The 21,275-nt window shown below is 44.8% G+C and overlaps 1 protein-coding gene across 1 annotated transcript in view; it reads right to left on the bottom strand.

The window, feature by feature from the left end:
• Window positions 1–3,839: 3,839 nt before the first annotated feature.
• The window catches only part of SHISA9 (shisa family member 9), a 292,396-nt gene continuing 274,960 nt past the window's right edge, over window positions 3,840–21,275 (bottom strand). Inside the window, exon 5 of the mRNA XM_060124357.1 lies at window positions 3,840–4,222. Coding sequence (XP_059980340.1) covers window positions 3,840–4,222 — 383 coding nt within the window. The remainder of the gene's footprint in view (window positions 4,223–21,275) is intronic.

The raw sequence follows: 21,275 nt of genomic DNA, 5'->3' as shown, positions 1-21,275 counted from the left end.
TGACCATTAAGGTTAGATTTAGTTATGACCAGGGAGACCGAGCCATGATATATATTTTAAGGCAGGAGATGAATTAACAGACATGACACAAGACTCTTACCAAGAACCTTTCAAACAAAAATGTCTCCTGGAAAATTTGTTGCTATTAACTAAAATTTTCCTTTACCTGTAATGATTTCTCGTACCCTCAGAATATTAAGGATTTAGCTCCCTATGCTAACACTGGTGCTCCCTGGTGAAAACTCAGATTAGGATGATACATGGTAACCCTAGAAAGATACATGGTAACCCCAACAGCATCACATATAATCAGTTTTATTGCCAGGTAAGAAATTCATATTAATATAGTGAATACATATGTTTACAAATAAACATTCTTAGAAAACAAACAAATGTGTTTTTTCTTCATTGTAGGAAGTATTATTGGTATCATAAACTCTGCAGTTGTTGACAAGTATTAACACAGGTTTACTTGCAGAACATATGGTTACTAAAATATTCGCGCATAAAATATGCTCCATTTACACACAAAAAAACTGGGGGGAGTTAGATGGAAATGCCAGGCGGAGCCCAAGGCCGACGGAGGCTGAGACGCTCTGGGAGGGCAAAGGGAAGTCAGACTCTGGCCCTGTTGGGTTGGAAGTTGGGGGTAGCTAAAGGTAAGAAGAGGCTACTGCCAGGGCAGGAGATGGGGAGGGGATAGTCTCCCTGCTTTGTTCTGGTTTCTCGCTTCTAAGTCTCCCCATTCTAGCTAGAGGATCCTTGTTGATACATGGCAGTCACAGTTCTACAGGTCATGATAACCTTTCAGTATCATGAGGTCTGTCCACACCTCCCTAGAAGAAGCCAGAGAATAAACTCCCTCCCTTCCCCCGCTTCAGTTCAGCTCCCAAAGCCAACTGGAAGGTAACGAGGCTAAGTACTGCTCTTCTTGGGCTCTCACCACTGTTACTTCTTATGGACCAAGCTGCAACTTCACTGCCGAAATTATAGCTGCAGACCTCCAAGTTACAAAATTCACTGGGTGCGGTTTACTCAGAAGAGAAGGAACACGACGAATAAATCCTGTAGATTCAGAGACCGAGAAAGGTCCTTCATCGGGGCTGGGATAAGGGGGTTCAGGGAAAGGAGCAGAAAGGAGCTAAAAGGGAGACTAGAATGATAGAACTTTGGAGCTGGAGGGAACCTCACCAAACAAGCCAATCCACTATTTCCTGAAGTATGCGCTGTGCACCACTAGTGAACGCAAGATGATTTTTAGTAGTACATGGACGGAGCACTAACTACCACTGAGTCACATAGGAAACGATTCCCTTTTCACTTGTGTCAGCCCATTTGAGTACTTCAAGGAGAAAGTCTCCAGTGGGTGCCGGTATATCTTTAACAACTCTTGAATGTCTGCTAATCTGTTTTTAATCAAGAAAAGGGGAGAGGGAGAGAGAAAAGAAGGAAGGGAAGAGAAAGAAGGGGAGCAAACGCCAGGCTCCAGGTTCAAACCCTTCTGCGGGTAATAGCCTGTAGCTAGAACATAACAATCGCTGCGCTGTTGCCTTTGTCCTTATTTTACACTTATTTTCTATTCAGGGTGACTGATATTGGTTTTCTGTTTGTGATACTGACAGATAGTTTTCCTTTCAAAAGTTAAATGTATTAAAAATGTATCAATTTAGGTACAAATATTGTGATAGGGATACACAAAGATGCCAAAAGTGTGCGGCAGGTACACAGATAACTAACATCAAGGAAACACTGACCAAGCCCACTAGTCGTTACTCCACAGTGGGTAGCACTGGGGTTTCAGCCAAGAGGCTGAGAAAGCAGGCACTAAACCTCCCAGCTCTGCCTCACCCAGCACAGAGCCTCACATTCGCCAGGATCTGACAGAGGGTCTCCTGGGCACGATTTCTTTTCTTTTTTTTTAATGGGCAGAGGTTTTGCTATTTCAAAAAGCTTGAAAAGCTTGATCTCGCCCCAATTCCCCATGTTTCAAGTGGAAGACTAAAGCCCAGAGAGACAAAATGCACTGTCAATGTCCCCACATCAGCTGGGAGTAAAGAAGAGAATAAACAGCTGGTTTCCCCGATCCCATGATGTCAGAGAGATGGGGAAGCAGAACGCTGATGTCCAGCATTCCAGGAAGGGTCTTGTTCAGACCACGTTCAGTTTCTGACATCAGAAGAGCTGGGGGTCTCTCCAAGGTTCCTGTTAATTAGCTAAGCCATTCAAGGGACTGCTTGAAAACTTCTCACCTTAAATGAAAATCTCTTCTCCGTCAACCTCTCTCTTTGGGCTTCCACTAAACAAATCAGACTATTAGGAAAACTGTCTTTATTGGGACACCCATTAGCTATGAGAATCCATCTGAACAACAACCCCGGGGTATCGTGGATGGGAAATGAACGCATTGCAGTATCTGGGGAAGTGGTTTGGAGGGATCGTTTGTCTATCTACCTATCCTGGAAATGATGGGACCGGGAATGCTTGGGTTCCACGCTAGGTTTGGGGAGCTTGGGGTGGGACTCGGGGAGTTTTGACAGTGTGCGGGGGAGGGAGGTCTTGGTCTTTGCAAGTTGCAGCATTCCCCCTCAGAGTGTGGGATCGGGTGGGCTCACCAACAAACAGAGGACGGAAACACCTTCTACTACTGCAGAAAGACAGGAGGCAGGAAGGCTAAAAGAACACAGGTTGCACTTGGGAAACAAGACTGTCATTCAACAGTGACACATTGAAGGCACCACCCACGCTTATGACATTTTCAGTCCAAAGCAGTTGAAACTCGGCAGCGGTGGCAGCAACAGGCTGAAGGGGAAGGGAGTCGGGGATAGACAGTTAATAGAGGACTGGTTTCTGTCTCTGTTTCTTGTCTCGGAGGCGGGGGACAACGCCAGAAATCGGAGGCTCTGGGTCCCCTTCTCACCTCTTGTCGACATTTCAACTGTGAATTTTGTTTGTTTGTTCTTGACGACGTTGTTGAATTCCTAAGTCTTGAAGACGTTGGACAAAAGTTACTTTGCTGTTCTTGTCTGTTTTGTAGTGGGATTCTATTTTATTTTCCTTTTTTTAAAAAATAGTTATTTAAGACGCTCTGGACCCTCTCCCTGCCATAAAAGCCTACCCCCTCCCATTTCCACAGTCTTTATGGGAGTTGTTTAAAAAAGTTCTTTCTTTCCCATCACTGTCAGTGGGTTCAGGGTCTATTTATTTTTTGTGAGTTTGCGTGTGTGTTGTTTTTGCTTCCAACCTTGATGATATAAGAAGTATATAAATAGCATGGTGGGGGGGGGTCCAGTTACTGTCTCACGCTCATCACAATTTTATGTCCACATCACTACTTCCTGGGATTAGAAAATGCTTATCAAGTGCACCAGCGACCCCTCTTTTCTACCCCACCTTCCATCCTTTCTGGCTCTTTCACCCAGAAACAGACAATGCATGGTCAATGGTATATGTGCTCAAATGGACAATTTCTCTAAATTGTGCTACTTTTTTTTTTCATCATGGATTTGTTTCAAGTCAGGAGGAAAAGAAAAATCAGCCCCACGGTTTAGGCATGTGAGTTGGCCACCTCGACCCTGAAGTCGAAAGCGGGTGCCTCAGTTTCCCCTTGGCTGTATTGCTGACCGTCCACGTTCCGGTCTTGCTCAGCTGCCCGCCGACACGTGTTAGGCATGACACAGGAAAAGCGTGATTCCATGTCACCAGTAGGTTTGTCGTCGGTCGGTGTGGAGGGTGAACGTGTGGGTGGGTGTGCGGGCGAGGGACAGGGAGGGTGTGTGTTGGGGTATTTTTTGCCTCTCTCAGTTGAGTGTGGTCTCCAGGATGTCCCCTGTAGCGGCAGCTCAGACAGTCACTTCCGTTTTGCTGTTGGTGATGAAGTATGGCTGCGGGGGTGGGTAGTGCTGGGTGCGAGTTCCCAAGGGGTCGCTGGAGCTGGACTCAGCCGTGCCCAGCTTGCCCTTGTTCCCATAAGCTTGCTGCCGCCGAAGAGACTGATCCTTGGGGTCCCAGCTCTTAAAGTTGGCGGTGGAATTGTAGGCCAGGGGGTGGGAGGGCGTCTTGTTGGTGCGGGACTTCTGTCCGTTCTGCTTGGCGGGGCCATGCTCAGGACTGAAGGCCCGCGGCTCATCCTCCACTCTTACGGGATGCAGAGGCAAGTTCCCCTTGGCGGCCAGCTCGGCCAGGTGCCGTCGCTTGGAGTAGAAGTCATCATTTACCTTGTCGGCTGTACGATGGGACAGGTAGGTGGACGAAGGGGGGAGGAGAGAGCAGAGAGAGGGAGAGAGAGGAGAGAGAGAAAGACAGTTAGGGATTAGCAGGTCAACCCAAGAACAGCATCTCAGTGGGCCAACAGTCCAAACGAGACACACACTAGAAACTCCACCCGGAGCAGACAGAAGCAAGGAAGACAGGGTCATGTGTTTTCCACCAACAAGAGGAGGACCAAGAAGGCGAGGGCATCCACAAGGGAATCTCTAGTTCCCCCCAAATCCTTCTTCCCTCACAATCACACCTAGCACTCCGCCACCCTTGCCTTTCTTATAAAATGCAAGTGTTGTTCTTTCTTCATTACGAAAATGATGCTTCTCATTAGAGAAAATATCGAACACATTGAGAAATATTCGTATCTATCAGCTACCGCCCAACACAGTCGATATCAATACTTGGGTGTATTTTCTCCTGGTTTTCTCAATAAAGAGTCTCATTTGGAATTTGTGTTAGTGCTTTTGTTTTTGCTTTTAGCAGTTAAGCAGACCTGTGTTCAAATCCCACTTCTGCCACCTACTAGCAGTGTAACTTTGGTAAATAACTTTTATTACCAACAGCTTCTGCATCAGGAAGGTGGTTACAATAAAAAAGGATATTTCATAGGGTTGTTCAGAGGGTTAAGTGATGCCATACGTAATGTGCTTAGATATTAGCCACCACCATTATCATCATCATTATAAATAACTGTAATTTCTCATGCAACCTTCTAGCAAGCACTTCTTCATGTTGTTATAAATCACTAGCAAACAGCATTCTAATACCTACATAGTATTTCAGTGAGCAAAACTGTGAAAATTAATCATTCATCCTACGGATGAGCATTCAAGCTGTGCCAGTGTCTTGCTCACATAAATCAATCTGAAATGAGAATTTTCTAGACTAAAGCTCTCTTAGTATTTAGAATTTTGAATGTAAAATAATTCTTAAAATATTCTTTAATCTATATCAGAGGGTGGAAAACTATAGCCCATGGATCGAGCTAGCTGCCACCCATTTTCATAAATAAAGTTTTACCGGAATGCTGCCATGCCCATTCCTTCACCTGTCTGCAGTGCAACAGCAGATCTGAGTGCTTGTGACAGAGACTGCATGGCCCACATAGCCTGAAATATTTACTATCCAGCCCTGAAATAAATTATCTGAAGTGGAATTACTGGGCCAAAGGCTGTAAACATTATTAAGGCCCTTTATACATATTGCCAACTACGCTACAAAAGAATTATACCAATTTCTGCTTCATTCACCACACTCTAAAGCACTGAATGATTCCTTTCTTTCTTTCTCTCTTTTTTGTTTTCTTTTCTCTCTCTCTCTCTTCCTCCCTCCCTCCCTTCCTTTCTTTCTTTCCTGCCTTCTTTCTCAATTTATTTGATAACTTTCTGAGACTTTATTTTCTCTCACAATTCTTTTATTAGAAGATCCTCTATACTTTTTAAATTAATGTCTTAGCAATAAACTCTTGAACATATATCTCTCAGGAGTCCAGAAATATGTGCTGCTCTTTAATCCACACTTCCAGCATCCCATACTGTTACATGTGTGAGATTATGTAAATTCATGGAGATCAATGCCCTTCCACGTTTCTTTTCTCATTCGATCCTTTCAACCACAAGAGGTGGGAAAGACAGGGATTATGACCTCTGCTTGACAGATGCGGAAACTGTCAAGCTAAGGAACATGAAATCATTTAATTGAGGTTACCCGCAGCTAGCGGCTGAGCCAAGGTAGAACCTAACTCCATTAGACATTATTTGATGCTTTTGAAAGGCCGTAGAGGGAAAGCTCTGTTTTCAGGAATGAGTGAGCACATATGCCCCCGCTTGCCCCTTCTGCATCTGTGGCAGACATCACTCACTGATCACAGAGCTCTTTCCTAGCTAGCATGGCCTTCGCTTAGATTCCTCAACACAGCACCCCCGGAAGCCACATGTTAACCTTCCAGGCTTAATACAGTTTAAGTTGGGTTTCTGTCCATGTTTAATGTAAACAACCCTGAGTAATGCAATCTTTCAAGAGAATGTCCCCCCTTCCTTGAATTCTAGAGCTGTCTGAAGATACAGAGTATCAATGCCAAAAGGAACTAGGGAATAGCTACCGACATGGGAAGAGCACACATTCCCCAAATACCATGCACTCCTTAAGGTGGTATGAGTTACATTCAAGTTGGCATTAGAATCGCGTCTTCCAGAGGAAAGTTCTAGGTTTCCAATGCCATGATGTTTCAGCAGAAGGATGCTCTGACATCCCTCCTTGGACTTCAAAATTCATGTATCCAGTTACCTCCAGGACAGAGTCACTGGCATCTCCCACTCAAGGTGGCCAAGACTGAACCCATCAACATCATTCACATCTGTTCTCCAGGCTCTTCCTTCTCTCACGAGTGGGAACACCAACTCTCGAGTTACTCAAGCCAGAAACACAGGAGCAGGTGCTGATGTCACCCTCCTCTTCTCCTCAGCACAACTGCTAACCCACAGGTCCTTCCCATCATACCTACCAAATGCTTCTCTAACCTCTGCTATGCCTCCTCCTTGCTTTAAATGCTGCTCTACTTCTGCCACCGAACTGGCTCCCCTGCCTTGAGTCTCACCTCCCCCAGGCCACTGTCCACACTACAGCCAAAAGCATATTTCCTCTTTTGTTTTGTTACGTTTTGTTTGGCCGCACTGTTCAGCTTGCGGGATCTTAGTTCCCCAAACAAGGATGAAACCCGTGCCCCTTGCAGTGGAAGCTCAGAGTCTTAACCACTGGACTGCCACGGAAGTCTCCCAAAGGCATATTTCTAAAACTGACCATGTTACCATTTACCAAAACCTCTCCCAGCAATTTTTCTCAGTCATTTAGTCATACATCAAATAGCCACGGTCCAGGTGGTAGACATTGTAAATATAAGGACATTGGGAGAATCAGAAACAGACAAGGTCCCTGTCCACGTGGGGTGGACATTCTATGAGGGAAGGACAGAATGTGACCAAAGAATCCCACCAATTACATAAAAGTAGAAATATAGTAAGTGCTATAAAGAACTATCCAGTCTTATGAGCATTAATAATGAGGTCTCTGAGCTGGTCGGAGAACCAGAGGAGGGAGCTGACGTGTCTCACCCCTTCATTTACATCAGATGCTCTGTTATTCATCTTTCAAGGTTAAGCTAAGGTGATGCTTTCTGATTCCCTGGCTCCCTCAGCAACCTCTGTGCTATCATAGTCCTGACTGCTCTTTTCTAGTTTTCCATTTTCACATCTATTTGCTCTCACTAAACTGCTTTCAGTGTCTTACTGAAAGTCTCACCCACCCTCATTATGTCCCCGGGCACGATCCAGAACCATTTATTCCCAAATTCCTCTTTCCAGACAATGGACGGGTCTAAGGGAAGCTCAGAGCAAGGGATGCACTGGAAGGTTCCCGTTTCTGACAAACTGAGGAAATTGATTATGAAACAGGTGCCCCGACAGGTGGGACAGGTGATGTCCTCTCAAAAAGTTCTAAAGAAAAATAGTCCCAGGGGCATTCAATTCTTGCCCTATCAGTGCAGGTATGGGAAGCAGCTCCCATTAGGAGGAATCACAGAGTCGCTCGTGGAGAACCTACAATACATCCTTCTCCACACCCAACCCTGAATTTGTCTCTTGGTGAACCTGTCATTGGGAAACCCCTGAACATAGAGAGTGTTTGGTATATGGGGCAAGGGTGGGACAGAAAAATCTGTAGGCTTTGGAATCAGACAGACCTGAGTCTATGAGACCTTGGGAATGTCAAACTCCTTTATCTCTATTTCTTTTGCTGTAAAATGAGGATAATATAACTACTCTGAGGTTTATTGTTAAGAATAAATTATATGAGACATATAAGCTATATAACACAATTCTGAAAGAGAGTAACTAGTCACTACATATATTTTGTCTGTCTTCGGGCTTATGAAAGAGGCACTGGATTAAATCCAACAGACATTTACTGAGCGCTCTGTGCCAGATATCCAGCCAAGCACAAAGGAAGCACTCATCCAAACTAACCGCCCTTCCTTCCTTTCTTCCTTCCCTCTTTGCTTCCCTCCAGCTGCCATGTGTATCGAGTGCCTAGCTGTCCCTATGAGACGACACAAGAAGGGGCCTTGATACGTTTGGGATGAGGGGCCGGTTAGGGAAGGCATCCTTGAGGATGCTCTCTTAGTTGGAATCTGAAAAGTGAAGAGTAACAGAAACAGCATCCAGGTGAGCGCACATGGGGTGTATTGCAAAAATAGCTGTAATACTTTGCAGTTCCTTCCATCGAGAGGTGGAGTCTATTTCCCTACCCTATGAATATGGCCTGACCTTGTGACTGGCTTTAACCAGTAGACTGTAGCAGAAATTATGTCACGCACATCCCAAGCCTGGGCTTTTAGAAGTTCTGCAGCTTCTGTTATCAGATCTTGGAACCCTGCCTCCATATGAAAAAGGAAGCCCAGGTTAGCCCCCTGAAGGATGAGAAACATGCAGTCCAGGTGCCCATGTTCACCACAGCCAACAGCAGCCTGCTACCTGCCAGATACCCAGTGAGGCCATCCTAGACTGTGCAGCCATTAGCCCACCTGCCAGCTCATCACAGACACTAAGTAAGCCTGGCCAAGAGTAGCCAAGCCAGCCCAAACCAGAAGAACTTCCCAGCTGATCCAGAACCACAAGCCCAATAAACAGTTGCTATGTTAAGCCACTAAGTTTTGGGGTAATTTGTTACGCAGCAGTAGATAACTGATACAGAACAACATCTGCAAAAGGCCTGAGGTGGGAAGTAGCATGGTAGCTTCAAAAACTGAAAGGATATGTATGTAATAAAGTGAAGAAAACAAGGGGTCATCAGATCATCTAATGTCCTGTATGCAGGATTATATCGTTCACATCTATTTGTTTGTCTGTCCCCCCTCCACATGACTCAGAGGTGTTTTTGACAAGTGCAGAGCAGGTACAGACTTGTTGCATGGGGCATAAAACCATCCTTCAAAGAGTTATGTTCAAGATCATTTCAACAAGGATGTGGTTGGTGGTTAGGTGGATGAACAGTTCCCATAACCAGGAAATGCAATTTTTGTGAAATCCTCTTTTTCATCCCCTCTGATTTAGATACCGAGGATGGGAAAGAAATACTTACCTGGCCACTCTCGGTGTTGTGCATCGTGGTCCCTGTCTTACTATATTAAAAAGCGGCTTGTGAAGGAAATCACAGATTCATTGAGCAGCCTTGTAAGCCCCATTAATAAATGCATTAACCTAATCAACCGAGGTACCTCGTGGGCAGGTGGTTAACAAGCCAACCAGGTAACAGATGTGCGAGGCTTCCAACAACACTGGTCCTCTCCGTTTTGATTTTTCTTCATTTAAAAAGAGGAAGAAAGAATGAAAAAGGTGCTTTCCTTCCAATCAGCCTAATTGCCTTGAAGGAACCAAGGCTTCAAAATTAAACTAAACCTTCCTCCATCTGTCTCTCTCTTAATTAGCAGCAGACACTTGTACAGGTGCCGGGTGGGATGGAGCTTCGCCTCTAGGGAAATGGAGAGTCAAGGTAATAGCCAGTTTTCAAAACAAGCTACACATCTGAGGGTCTTGGCAGGTGGCCTCCCACCTACCTTCTTTCCTTGGGCCAAGGATATCTTAAGGAGGGGTTCCTACCACTCCTTCTCCCTTGGTGATCACCTTGGGTCTCAGGTGATGGATTTCACCTGGTAAGCAAGGTCCCACCCTAAGCTTTCAACAACTCCCAATTTGTCCCTACCTTTGGTCCAAGAATATATTGAAATAGAGCGATTAATCTTCCCATCACACTTAAGAATCAAATCCAAATGACTTGCTGTGACCCCGAAGGTCGGCATGGCCTGGCCTCTGGCTGTTGCTTGCCCACCCTCATCTCTCCCTCGCTTATTATGACCCATCACATAGTGTACTAGTTCCCTAGGGCTGCCATAGCAAATTACCACAAACTGGGCAACTTAAAACAACAGAAATTTATTCTTTCCCAGTTCTGGAGGCCAGAAGTCTGAAATCAAGGTGTCGGTAGGTCTGTGCTCCTTCTGCAGGCTCTAGTGAAGTATGCTTCTTTGCCTCTTCCTCTTCGCTTCTGGTGGTTGCAGTAATCCTGGCATTCCCTGCCTGTAGCTGCCTCTGAATTCTCATGAATTCCCATAAGCTGCCTCCGATCTCTGCCTCTGAATTCACATGACCCTCCTCTCTGTGTGTGTCTATGTGTCCAAACTTCCCTCTTCTTATACGGACACCAGTCACTGGATTAGGACCCACATTAATCCAGGATGACCTCATTTTAACTTAGTTACATCTGCAAAGACTCTATGTCCAAGTGTGAGCACATTCTGAGGTTCTGAGTAGATTTGGGTCGGGATGGGGGGAGGATGCTATTCAATCCAGCATACACACACAGGATTCCTTTCTATCCCAGAACACGCCAAGCTTTTCACCATCTCAGAGCCACTGGACCTTGTCCCTGTTGTTCTCACTGCCAAACACCCTTCTTTTTGGATTCTTCTTGTCATTTGGTTCTCTGATCAAAGGTCACTCAGAAAATTCCTCCTGATGACCCAGTGAAAACACCCCCGTTGCTCTCATCACCTTTCCCTATTTTAATATGTTCTTAGCCTGCATATATGAAATTATTTTTCTTAGTTATTTGTGTATTGTCTATCTCCTTTGACTAGAATGTAAGCTCCAATTAGGTTAGACATCATATCTGCTCTGCTCATCACTGTATCTCCAACATCTTAGCCCAGTACCTGGCACATAGTCGGATACAATAATAAACATTTGATAAGGGAAGAAAAGCACCAGAGACAGTTTGATTCCAATGACATTCTCTCAAATATTAGAAATGGGCAGGATGCTTCATCTTCTGATCTCTGATGGCTGATTTCATATGCCAACTTGACTGGCCCGTAGGGTGTCCAGATTAAACATTATTTCTGGGTCTGGGTGAGAGTAGCATTTGAATCAGTGGACTCAGTAAAGCACACGATCCTCTCCAATGTAGAGGGGCACCAACCTAATTTGTTAAGGGACTGATTACCACAAAAAGCAGAGGAAGAGAGGGTCCATGCCCTTCCTGCCTGGCCTGCTTGAGCTGGGACATGAGTCTCCTGCCCTGGACCTGGGATTTACAACACTGGCTCCTTTGGTTCTCAGGCCTTCAGCCTGGGACTGGAAATATACCACCAGCCTCCTGGGTTTCTAGCTTGCAGACAATAGATTATGGGACTTCTCAGCCTCCATAATTGTGTGATTCAACTGCTTCCAATAATTCTCCATATATACATATATTCCATACATACATATTTGTACGTATATATCCTATATAATATATCCTACATATATAATATGCATATATATATAACATATACATTAAGTATATCCTACGTACCTATCACACAGATGTAATCAAGGTAAAATGAGGTCATACTGGATTAATGTGGATCCTAATCCAATGACTGGTGTCCTTATAAGAATAAAGAAATTTGGACACATAGACACACACAGAGGAAGGCCATGTGAAATCAGAGGCAGAGACTGGAGTGATACAGCTACACAAGGCAAAGTATGCCAAGGATTGCCACACCCACACACAAATATCCTGCTGGTTCTGTTTCTCTAACTAATACATCGTCCACACTGTAGAAGGCTACGTGACCTGTGCTTTACAGGGATAGAAGGACTGGAGCTTCTGGGGCAGGAGAACCAGGCTGCTGCCCAGCTCCAAACCCCTGGCTGAAAACTTGCAGAGGCATGGATGTTCTCTCGCAGCCATAGCTCAGGGGAGGTAGAATGGAGTCAGGCGCAGGGCGCGGGGATTGGTTAAAGAGACCGCTTGGATCCAGCAGCAGGCTGTGCTGACACGCCCCCTTCCCAGCTCACCCAGTGTAACCTGAGTAAGAGCTCACCCTTATTACGTGCGCGTGCTCTGCTCCAGGCACCCGGCTAAGGAATGGACATTTGCTACCCCCTTTAATCCTCTCAATATCCTAATGAGGTAGGTGCTATTATTGGGCTCATTTTATAAATGGGGAAACTGAAGCAGGAGAGCTTTGGCAACTTGTCCAAGTGACAGTGCTGGGATCTGAACCCTTGACACCCGGCTGAATTCCAAGTATCCTGAAATTTACGAATGTGTGACAACATTCACCATCTATTTAACCATCTGCCTGCCTTATACAAGAAACTCTTGTTTCCTTAACAAGTTTCTATCTGCTGGAAAACGTTCCCCCGAAACTAAAGAAGGTGGAGGACAGAGTGAGAATTATAAGGAGAAAACACTTTTCTTGATTCCTCCTCTCAAAACATCAGGGATTGAGATATACATGTAAATCTTATTCACAAGAGGAGACATCAAAATGTCACAACTGGAAATTTCATGAAGTCTCAAACTCCCCCTGGAGGCAATATATGTTTACCTTTTTCTTCCTTAAAGTGGCGCAAGAGAAGGGAGCTGGGGTGTCATGAGAGACTCCCCCTGCCAGGCTCACAGCACTCAGTTGGCTACTGCATTACAAGAGTATGGGTCTTGCATCGTCTGAGATGCACTGGCATTGGCGGGAGTGCTGACCAGTTACCAACAAAAAGTGGCTTCCTGTTAAAGGACTGGGTTGGATAAGGTGCTATATGCTTCTCTTAGAACTGGGAGGAGCCTGAAGCTTCGTCACCACTCCAGCCAGGCACCATCCAGGTGCTTTACAGGTATCATCTCATCTAGTTGGCTCCCCACCCCACCCCAAGCCAATGAGGTAGGTGTGGTTGCCCGGTCTCTTCACGCTACATCACACCGACTCCCTCCATGACCATGTAGGGGGATCCCATTTTGCGATATTCACCAGTATTCTCTTCCCTGTGCTTCCACTCTCCCCTCCCCACCACTCAGAGAGCAGCGATCACTTTTGATGATGACAAAGTATTCCAAGTGTTGCTCCTGAATCCTACACTGAGCTCTTGACGGCCATAGTAGAGCCTTGGAAGGCAAGACGTCAGCAATAAGATCTGAGCATGCTGAGAGAGAAAGAAGGATTAGTGAAGCTGAGAGCGTGCAGGACTCAGTGCAACTTGTTTATACAGCAGGTAGCGGAGTTTGGAAGAATTCTGTGACTGGAAAATCTTCTTTAGAATATGGTAGAAAGAGCATGAACTTGAAGAGCAGATGGACCTGAGTTAAAATCCCAACTCTTCCACTTATAAGCTGGAGACCTTAAGCAAGTTACCTAAGTTGTCTAAGCTTCACCAATAAAATGGAAAATAAAATAACAATGCCTATGTGGTAAGGGGTCATGGTATTCATAAGAACCATGTAAACTATCTTGTATAATGTAAAGTACCAATGTCCTTGCTTCACGGTAGGTATTCATTAGATAGTAGCTGCTACTGATGTCATTGTCAGAAAATAAAGTGAGGATAAGAAGATCTACTTTGCAAAGTGCAGCAGAGAAGTAAACAAGTGACAAAGTGTGAAAGCACAAACCATTATGCCTGGCACACAGTAGGCTCCTTAAACATATACCCCATCTGACATGATATTGTAAGAGACTGCTACTTGTCATCCAGATCTCGTCCACTTTTTTTCTTGGACACATGGCCACCTAATCCTGAGCTAGATTTCCCTAGCCTTCTTGGAAGCTAAGTTTGGCCACGTGGTTAATCTCTTACCAATGGACTGTTAGCAAAAGTGATGCATCCAGTTTCCACTTCAACTTACTCACTTAAAATAAAATTCGTTGCCCTGGGTGTCCTCTCTCCCCCTTCCCATAGGCCAGGACAGCAACTAATTATAACAATGCAGATGAGGACAATACAGTAGGTGGCCGCAGAGCAACAATGTTGGAGGAACCTGGGTCCCTGAGTGACAGCTTGGAGTAAAGCTGCCCCACCAACCTGGCCACCCCCTCTGGGGCTGTTACATGAGAGAGAAATATACTTCTTTCTCTTAAGCCACTGTATTTGTGAGGCCTTTTGGTTCACTAGGACAGTGCTGAACTTTTATTTACATGGGAGTGTTTTCTGGGTCTCTACTTTTTTTCTCTCCATCATGAGCTGAATGAAACAGTAAAAGGGGAAACAGTTCATGATAAAAAAAGAAATACCCAGGTATTTCTCCCTTCTTTTGAAATACATGTTATAATGCTGCACAGGCTCCTGCGGTTGTCTCAGCAGGCAGAAACAAGAAAGGCAGGAAAGAAGCCTAGCTTCCCAGGCAGGAGAGAGCCAGGAGGAGGTGGGAAGATTCGTCTTTATGGCAAATTAGCCCCCATTTCACCTGGTTCTGGGCCTCACTGTAGAGACACAAGGAGGAAAAATCACATTTGAACCAGGTTCTAATTAAAGCCAGGACTCCTAGCTGTTTCTACAGGGCCACACATCTTTCCTGAAGGCTTATTTCTCTGAGAAAACTGGAAAGGGGAGAACGGAATCCTGGCCCTTTTTTATCTTAGCCCTGAGGGTCCCAAAGGAAAGCACTGCTGCCTTTGCTGATGATGATTCTGAAACAGTGCCTGGCTTGGGCTTTGCACCAAAGCTATCCAGCTGCACGATCAGCCCCTTTGTTGTGGCCGCAGGGAGCCCTCTGTGAACATCTCACTGCCAATGGACCTATGAAACCTTAAGCCCTGTGTCTCTTGCCTTAGGCAGTCCTGTTGGGCAGTCACCACTTTCTGAAAGGCTATTGAACAAAGGTGGCTGGACTCATGCTCCATCCAAGGCTGACCCCAGAGCCCCCTGCATTGAAGGGCCCTGGTTGGAAACTGTGCACTCCTTCACTGCCCTTCATCCTGCACTGCTGCTCCACAGATGGGAGATATTTCTTCTCAGAAATTCATCGCATAGTTTGTCTTATGATCAACCTCTGAACTGGTAAAATTTTATATAACTGGTGGTTTTTTAAAGGGAGGAAATAAAAGTTAACTCTCCTTAATCCTACATACTTCCTTCCAATGTGCAAAGGACCATCTCAAAGTAGATAATGATAAGATTTGGGACCCTGTGTTAGATGAATGCATGAAGGACCTCCATTTTCCCCCCTTCCTTGTATCCACACTCTTTTTATGTGACTTTGAAACTCACCTCCCAAAAAAGAGGATCTTGTTTCCCCACCACTGGATTCTGAGTTCATCATGTGATTAATGAAGGTTAGCAGATATGACACACACAGAAGTTTGAAAAGTGCTTGCTGGTGTTTGATTGCTCTCTTTCACCTCTGCCCCCAACATGAGAACATGTCTGGGCTACCTTCTCTAAGGATAAAAGACACCTGGAGCAGAGCCAAGTCACCCAGTCTTTCCAGCTAAAACCAGCCTACATCAGCCAGCATCCATCCAACCCCAAGTCATATGGGTGAACTCAGCTCAGACTAGAAGAACCTCCTGCATCAGGATAAATCACTGGCACATAGACCTCTGATCTCAATAAATGCTGAGCTAAATAAGTTTAAGCCATGAGATTTGAGGTTGTTTCTTATGCAGCATCATTGTAACAATGGATAACTGATACAAATGCCAATCATTCACTCACCCTACTCCCAGGAAGAGCCCTAATTTCCAGGTGGGGATCCATGTCTCCCCTACTATTTTTTTTTTTTTTTTTTTTTTTTTTTTTGCGGTACGCGGGCCTCTCGCTGTTGTGGCCTCTCCCGCTGTGGAGCACAGACTCCGGACGCGCAGGCCCAGCGGCCATGGCTCACGGGCCCAGCCGCTCTGCAGCATGTGGGATCTTCCCGGACCAGGCCACGAACCCGTGTCCCCTGCATCGGCAGGCGGACTCTCAACCACTGTGCCACCAGGGAAGCCCTCCCCTACTCTTAATCCAAATGGTTTGGATGACATACCCCTCCACTCCTTCACCCCCTAACCATTCCCCAATGACTACAAACAACCCATTTCGTTGCCCTCACCATAACAATTTGTTCAGAGGTAGGTGGCCACATGACAAGGCAAGCCAATCATAGCAAAGCCTGGGATCTTTACTTATGGAGATAGAGGGACCAATGAGATCAATGATCCCAGCCTTCCATTTATAGGAGCGGCAACTGGAGCTGTGGGCACAAGGACACCCAATGGAACAGAAGCAGCACTAGATCTAAACACAGGCCATCCCCCGCTTCCACCTGGTTGATTTTTCTATCTCCCAGGGCCTCTTTAGAAAAGACAACAGGATTCCCTTCAAATGCGATGCTCAGCTTCAATTAATAATTTACTAATAAAATGTATGTTTAGTGTCTACTATGTGATGGCGGTACCATGCAAGATTTGGGGGATATTTAGCATGAATGATATCTAGCCAGCTTAGCCTCAGAGGGACACACGTTTTTAAAAAAATTTTACTGGAGTATAGTTGATTTACAATGTTGTATTTGTTTCTGCTGTACATCAAATTGAGTCAGTTATGCATATACATATATCCACTCTTTTTAAGATTCTATTCCCATATAGGTCATTACAGAGTATTGAATAGAGTTCCCTGTGCTATACAGTAGGTCCTCATTAGTTATCTATTTTATATATAGTACTATTGCTATCTTGCTGCAATGGCATTTTCTGCAAAGCAGAGAACTCTCTCCACAGCTCACTTCATGCCCTATGGGTTCCCAAGGAAGCTCATCAAAATGCCAGTGCTTGCTGCATGCTTTTCCAAAGAGGCTGAACTCAGAAGCTGGTAGGATTTGATTTTTATTAAAAAAAAAAAAAAATCACTTCCCTATCCTCCACCTGCTCTGTACCCTGCTGCTCACCCACAAACCAATAACCCAAGTCAGAAAGTTGCAAAAGCCTGACTTTTATGAAGTAATGTTTTAAGGCTACTTTTAAGTGAGTGCTTCCCCAGGTTGTGTACCCTCCGACAGAACTGTAACCCAAATCACATCTTTTCTGTGCTTCTGTAGCATCTCTTGGATGAATATTTATCACCGAGCTACATCAATTTTCTCAAAAGAAAGAACGAACTAGGATTTCTTGAGTGCCTACCATGTACTAGACACCGTTTTTAGCCGTTTCACCTACATGATCTAATTTAAACCCTCGTAAAGGGAGGTGATGAGGCAATATCCTTTTTTTCCATGTGACAGATGAGAACTAAGGCCCAGAGACACTGAGTAATTTGGCTGCCAACTGACTCTGCCACAGCTGATAAGTGGCAGAGCAGGATACCAAATCCAAGACGGTCCACCTCCAATGCTCTTACCTTCCAGCTATAGCCCCCAGATCAAACCCCAACTAAGAAAACAGCAAAAATACTCATGTATTTTTGGAATACATGAGGAATGCTGGCATGCGAAAACTGGTGCTCTGGGGTAAGCTGTGTTTGTATCTGTGTTTGTTGGGTCTTAGGAAAATGTAGGTCCAGAGTTGAATGCACATAAAATGACCCAGGAGGTACATTTTTAAAGTGAAAAAATGAAAAATGGAAAGTGAAAAATCCAGAGGTTCCAGGCCCATAGGAGTGGGTAGGCCCAGGATGGACATTGGTAAAAAGCATCTCCCATGATTCTGGGTCAAGTCCTTAAGCCATTCTTTTTTTTTTAAAGACTGATTTTTTTTTTTAATTGAAGTATAGCTGATTTACAATGATCAGGAGAACAGCAAAGTGATTCAGATAGAGAGATATTCTTCTTCAGATTCTTTTATACATTATTAATAATGTATAAAAGAATTATGTTATTAAGAATGTCTTTATATTAAGAATTATGTATAAAAGAAATATGTTATACATTATTACAAGATATTGAATATAGTTCCCTGTGCTATAAAATAGGTCCTGTTGTTTATCTATTTTATATATAGTAGTGTATATCTGTTAATTCCAAATTCCTAATATATCTGTCCCCTCGCCTTTCCCTTTTGGTAACCATAAGTTTGTTTTCTATGTCTGTGAGTCTATTTCTGTCTTGTAAATAAGTTCATTTGTATCATTTTCTTTATGTTCCACATATAAGTGATATCATATGGTATTTGTCTTTCTCTGTCTGACTCACTTCACTTAGTATGACAATCTCTAGATCCATCCATGTTGCTGCAAATGGCATTATTTCATTCTTTTTAATGGCTGATAGTATGTCATTGTGTGTGTGTGTGTGTGTGTGTGTGTGTGTGTGTGTGTGTGCGCGCGCCACATCTTCTTTATCCATTCATCAGTCGATGGACATTTAGGTTGTTTCTATGTTTTGGCTATTGTAAATAGTGTTGCTATGAACATTGGGGTCTTAGGCCATCCTTTGAGTTCTGGGTCCTGGTCCTGGGTGTGATGCCCTGTGTGAGTGTTGGCAATCTCATTTATCTCAAGAGAACTCAGTTCCCTCATCTGTAGAAGCATAAAGGGTGAAAAAGTGTATTTCCTTCATTGCTTCATGGAAGGGTATTATTTGCTTTGTCTCATAAAATTACTCCCCCAAACCTGATAGAATGTGAATACTATCATCTCCTCCATTTTGGAAATGGTAGAAATGAAAGTCCAGAGCATGTGACTGGCTTGGGCAAGACCACACAACCTGATTCTAGTCAGAGCTAGAGTGATGAAATCACAGCACCATGCTAGAAGTTTCCCCCAAGTTCCAGGCTCCAATGGCGTGCTACACTAAGGACAGATCAGGTTCAAAGATTCGTTTTGCAAAATAAATGTATTTCCATGATACGTGTTCATACTGGTTAGGGGAGTCCACTGGGATTGAGGTGGTGGTGTCTTCTTCCATCCTGGGTATTAAACAATTATTCCAGGAGTCCACAGGGCTGGGCACGTGGACCTACAGCAGTGACCACTAGGGGGAGACTTTCCTGGAAAACCTCAGGTAGTGAAAAATGGATAGTGCAAACCGCTAAGATTTGTTTGCCATTTCATGGCAGATAGGATTCCCCTCCCAAGAGAGTTATAGCCAATGCAGGTGGAAGCAGGGAACTTGTATCTTCAGGGACCTAGCCCTTTCTCCTTTGAAGCTACTGCTTCTTTATCCAACCTCCCCAAGGGACACCCATCCCTCTGCCCATGCCGTGTTCCTGAAGTGGGTTCCTAGCAACATTGCAGTAACTGGATCTCAAGCTGTGAACTGGTTTTCCATAGAGAAAAGAGATCAGACGTCAAAAGTATTTGGGAAATGATGGGCTATACAGAGTTTGACAGTTTTCTTAACCATGAGATTTTTCAGAGCTTTAATTTGCTCACCTGATAATAATAGTAATAATTATACCAGTTACAACCTCACGTGTTTATCACTTTTGACATGCCAGGCACTGTGACATGTGTTGTACATGTTACCTCACATCGTCCTCACAACAACCTTAGGAGGGAGGTGATAGTGTTGTCTCCATCTTGTTGATCAGAAAAGAGGGGCTCAGAGAGGTTGAATGACTTGGAGAAAGTAACAAGAGTAACCAATGACGGGACCACGATCAGAACTCAGGTGTGTCTGAGGCTAAGTCCATCACACTCTGCTGATACCTCTCTTTCAAGAAGGTGGCAGGGTGTACAACCCCCCTGACCTTGTTATCATGCCTCATGTAGATTCAGGGTCTGGAGGTTGAGTAGAAAACAATAGGGAAAATCAGTGACCCCAGAGGAACTTGGGCCTCCCCTCTCTGGGACCCCTTTTCTCTTCCCCAGACAAAGCAGGATAAATACAGACGCATTTAGGAGGAGAGGGGAAATCAGCCTGGTTTGAGTAGAAAAATAGCCTCTAAGCCCTTGCTTCTGACCTGTCCTGAAATATTTTCTAAATGCATCAGACAACAACAGGCTGATATAAAGACAGGGATGCTGACTGCCTCTGAATGTTGTCATGGGAATCGTAATGGCTTTGTTTTTCACAAGGGGAGGAAAAAAAAGTTTATGCCTCAAATTAGTAGGTCTGTCATGTTCCAAATTGTTTACATTTCTAAAAATGGATGTTGACATGTGAATACTTATTATCTAATGCAGACCCAAAAAATCTGCCTCTCTCAAGGCAACAACTGGGTAACAAGGGGTTCTCATTAGACACGAGGGTCTAAAGCCCTCACTCCCAATTCTGGAATATGGGGTGACACTCCTCATTCCCCTCCACCCCGCCCCAGAGCTCAAGTTGCTTCGGAGCCTCTGGGACTCTGGTCAAACTTCCCTCTTCAGAACCCTCAACCCACAGAAAGATGCTTGGAGACCCAATCAAACAGTCTTAGTTTCCCAGCAAGATTTCTCTACTGCAGTGGTTTTTAAAGTATGGTCCCCAGACCAGCAGCATCAGCATCACCTTGGAACCTGTTAGCAGTTCAGCTCCTCTGGCCACACCTAGTGAATCAGAAGCTCTGGGGTGGGGCCCAGGAATTAGGTTTTAACACTCCTCCAGGAGATGCTGATATGCACTGAAGTGGCTCAAACCTGAGAACCACGGGGTGGCCCACGGCTCCCTCCTCTGCACTCCCACGCACTCACTCACTACCTTCTGCAGTCTCTTCATTACCCCTCTGCTCTATTTTCTTCTCTTCATCCTCTACCCACCCCAGTTCAGGGCACTGCCCACCTGGATGACTGCAAGAGTCTTCCAGAAGGTGACTTCAACTCCAGCCCACCCTCCCCCAATCCAGTCTCCACTTAGAAACCAGAACTGTCTTTTGAGAAGGCAAAATGGCCCTACCAGTATCTTACCTACAGCCCTGCAATATCTTCTAGCTTCTCCCAGTTCAAGGTCACTAAAGGGTTTGACCTTCACCTGCTTGGGTCAGCTACATCCTCCCAACTACCACATCCGACAAAGCATAAGGAGTGAAGAAAGAAGAGAACTGAGTTTCCAGTCTGTTCTGGAAAATAGCCATTCCCATCACACCCCAGTGGGAAATAACTTAAGCATTAGAGTCAAGCAGACATGGGTTCAAATTCAGCTTCATCACTTAGCAGCTATATGACTTTAGACAAGCAAGAGCTAGCCTCGCTCAGAGGCCCATGTCCTCGACTCTGAAGGGGAAGGACAACACATACATGGCTGGGTCATCGGAGAGCTCAAGGACAAAATGACATAAAGGGCCCAGCCCTCTGTCTGGCACA

The sequence above is a fragment of the Lagenorhynchus albirostris genome, chromosome 15 (assembly GCF_949774975.1).
Source record: "Lagenorhynchus albirostris chromosome 15, mLagAlb1.1, whole genome shotgun sequence".
Lineage (NCBI taxonomy): Eukaryota > Metazoa > Chordata > Mammalia > Artiodactyla > Delphinidae > Lagenorhynchus > Lagenorhynchus albirostris.
The sequence above is the reverse complement of the archived record's forward strand: the minus strand, read 5'-3'. Positions and strand labels throughout refer to the sequence as shown.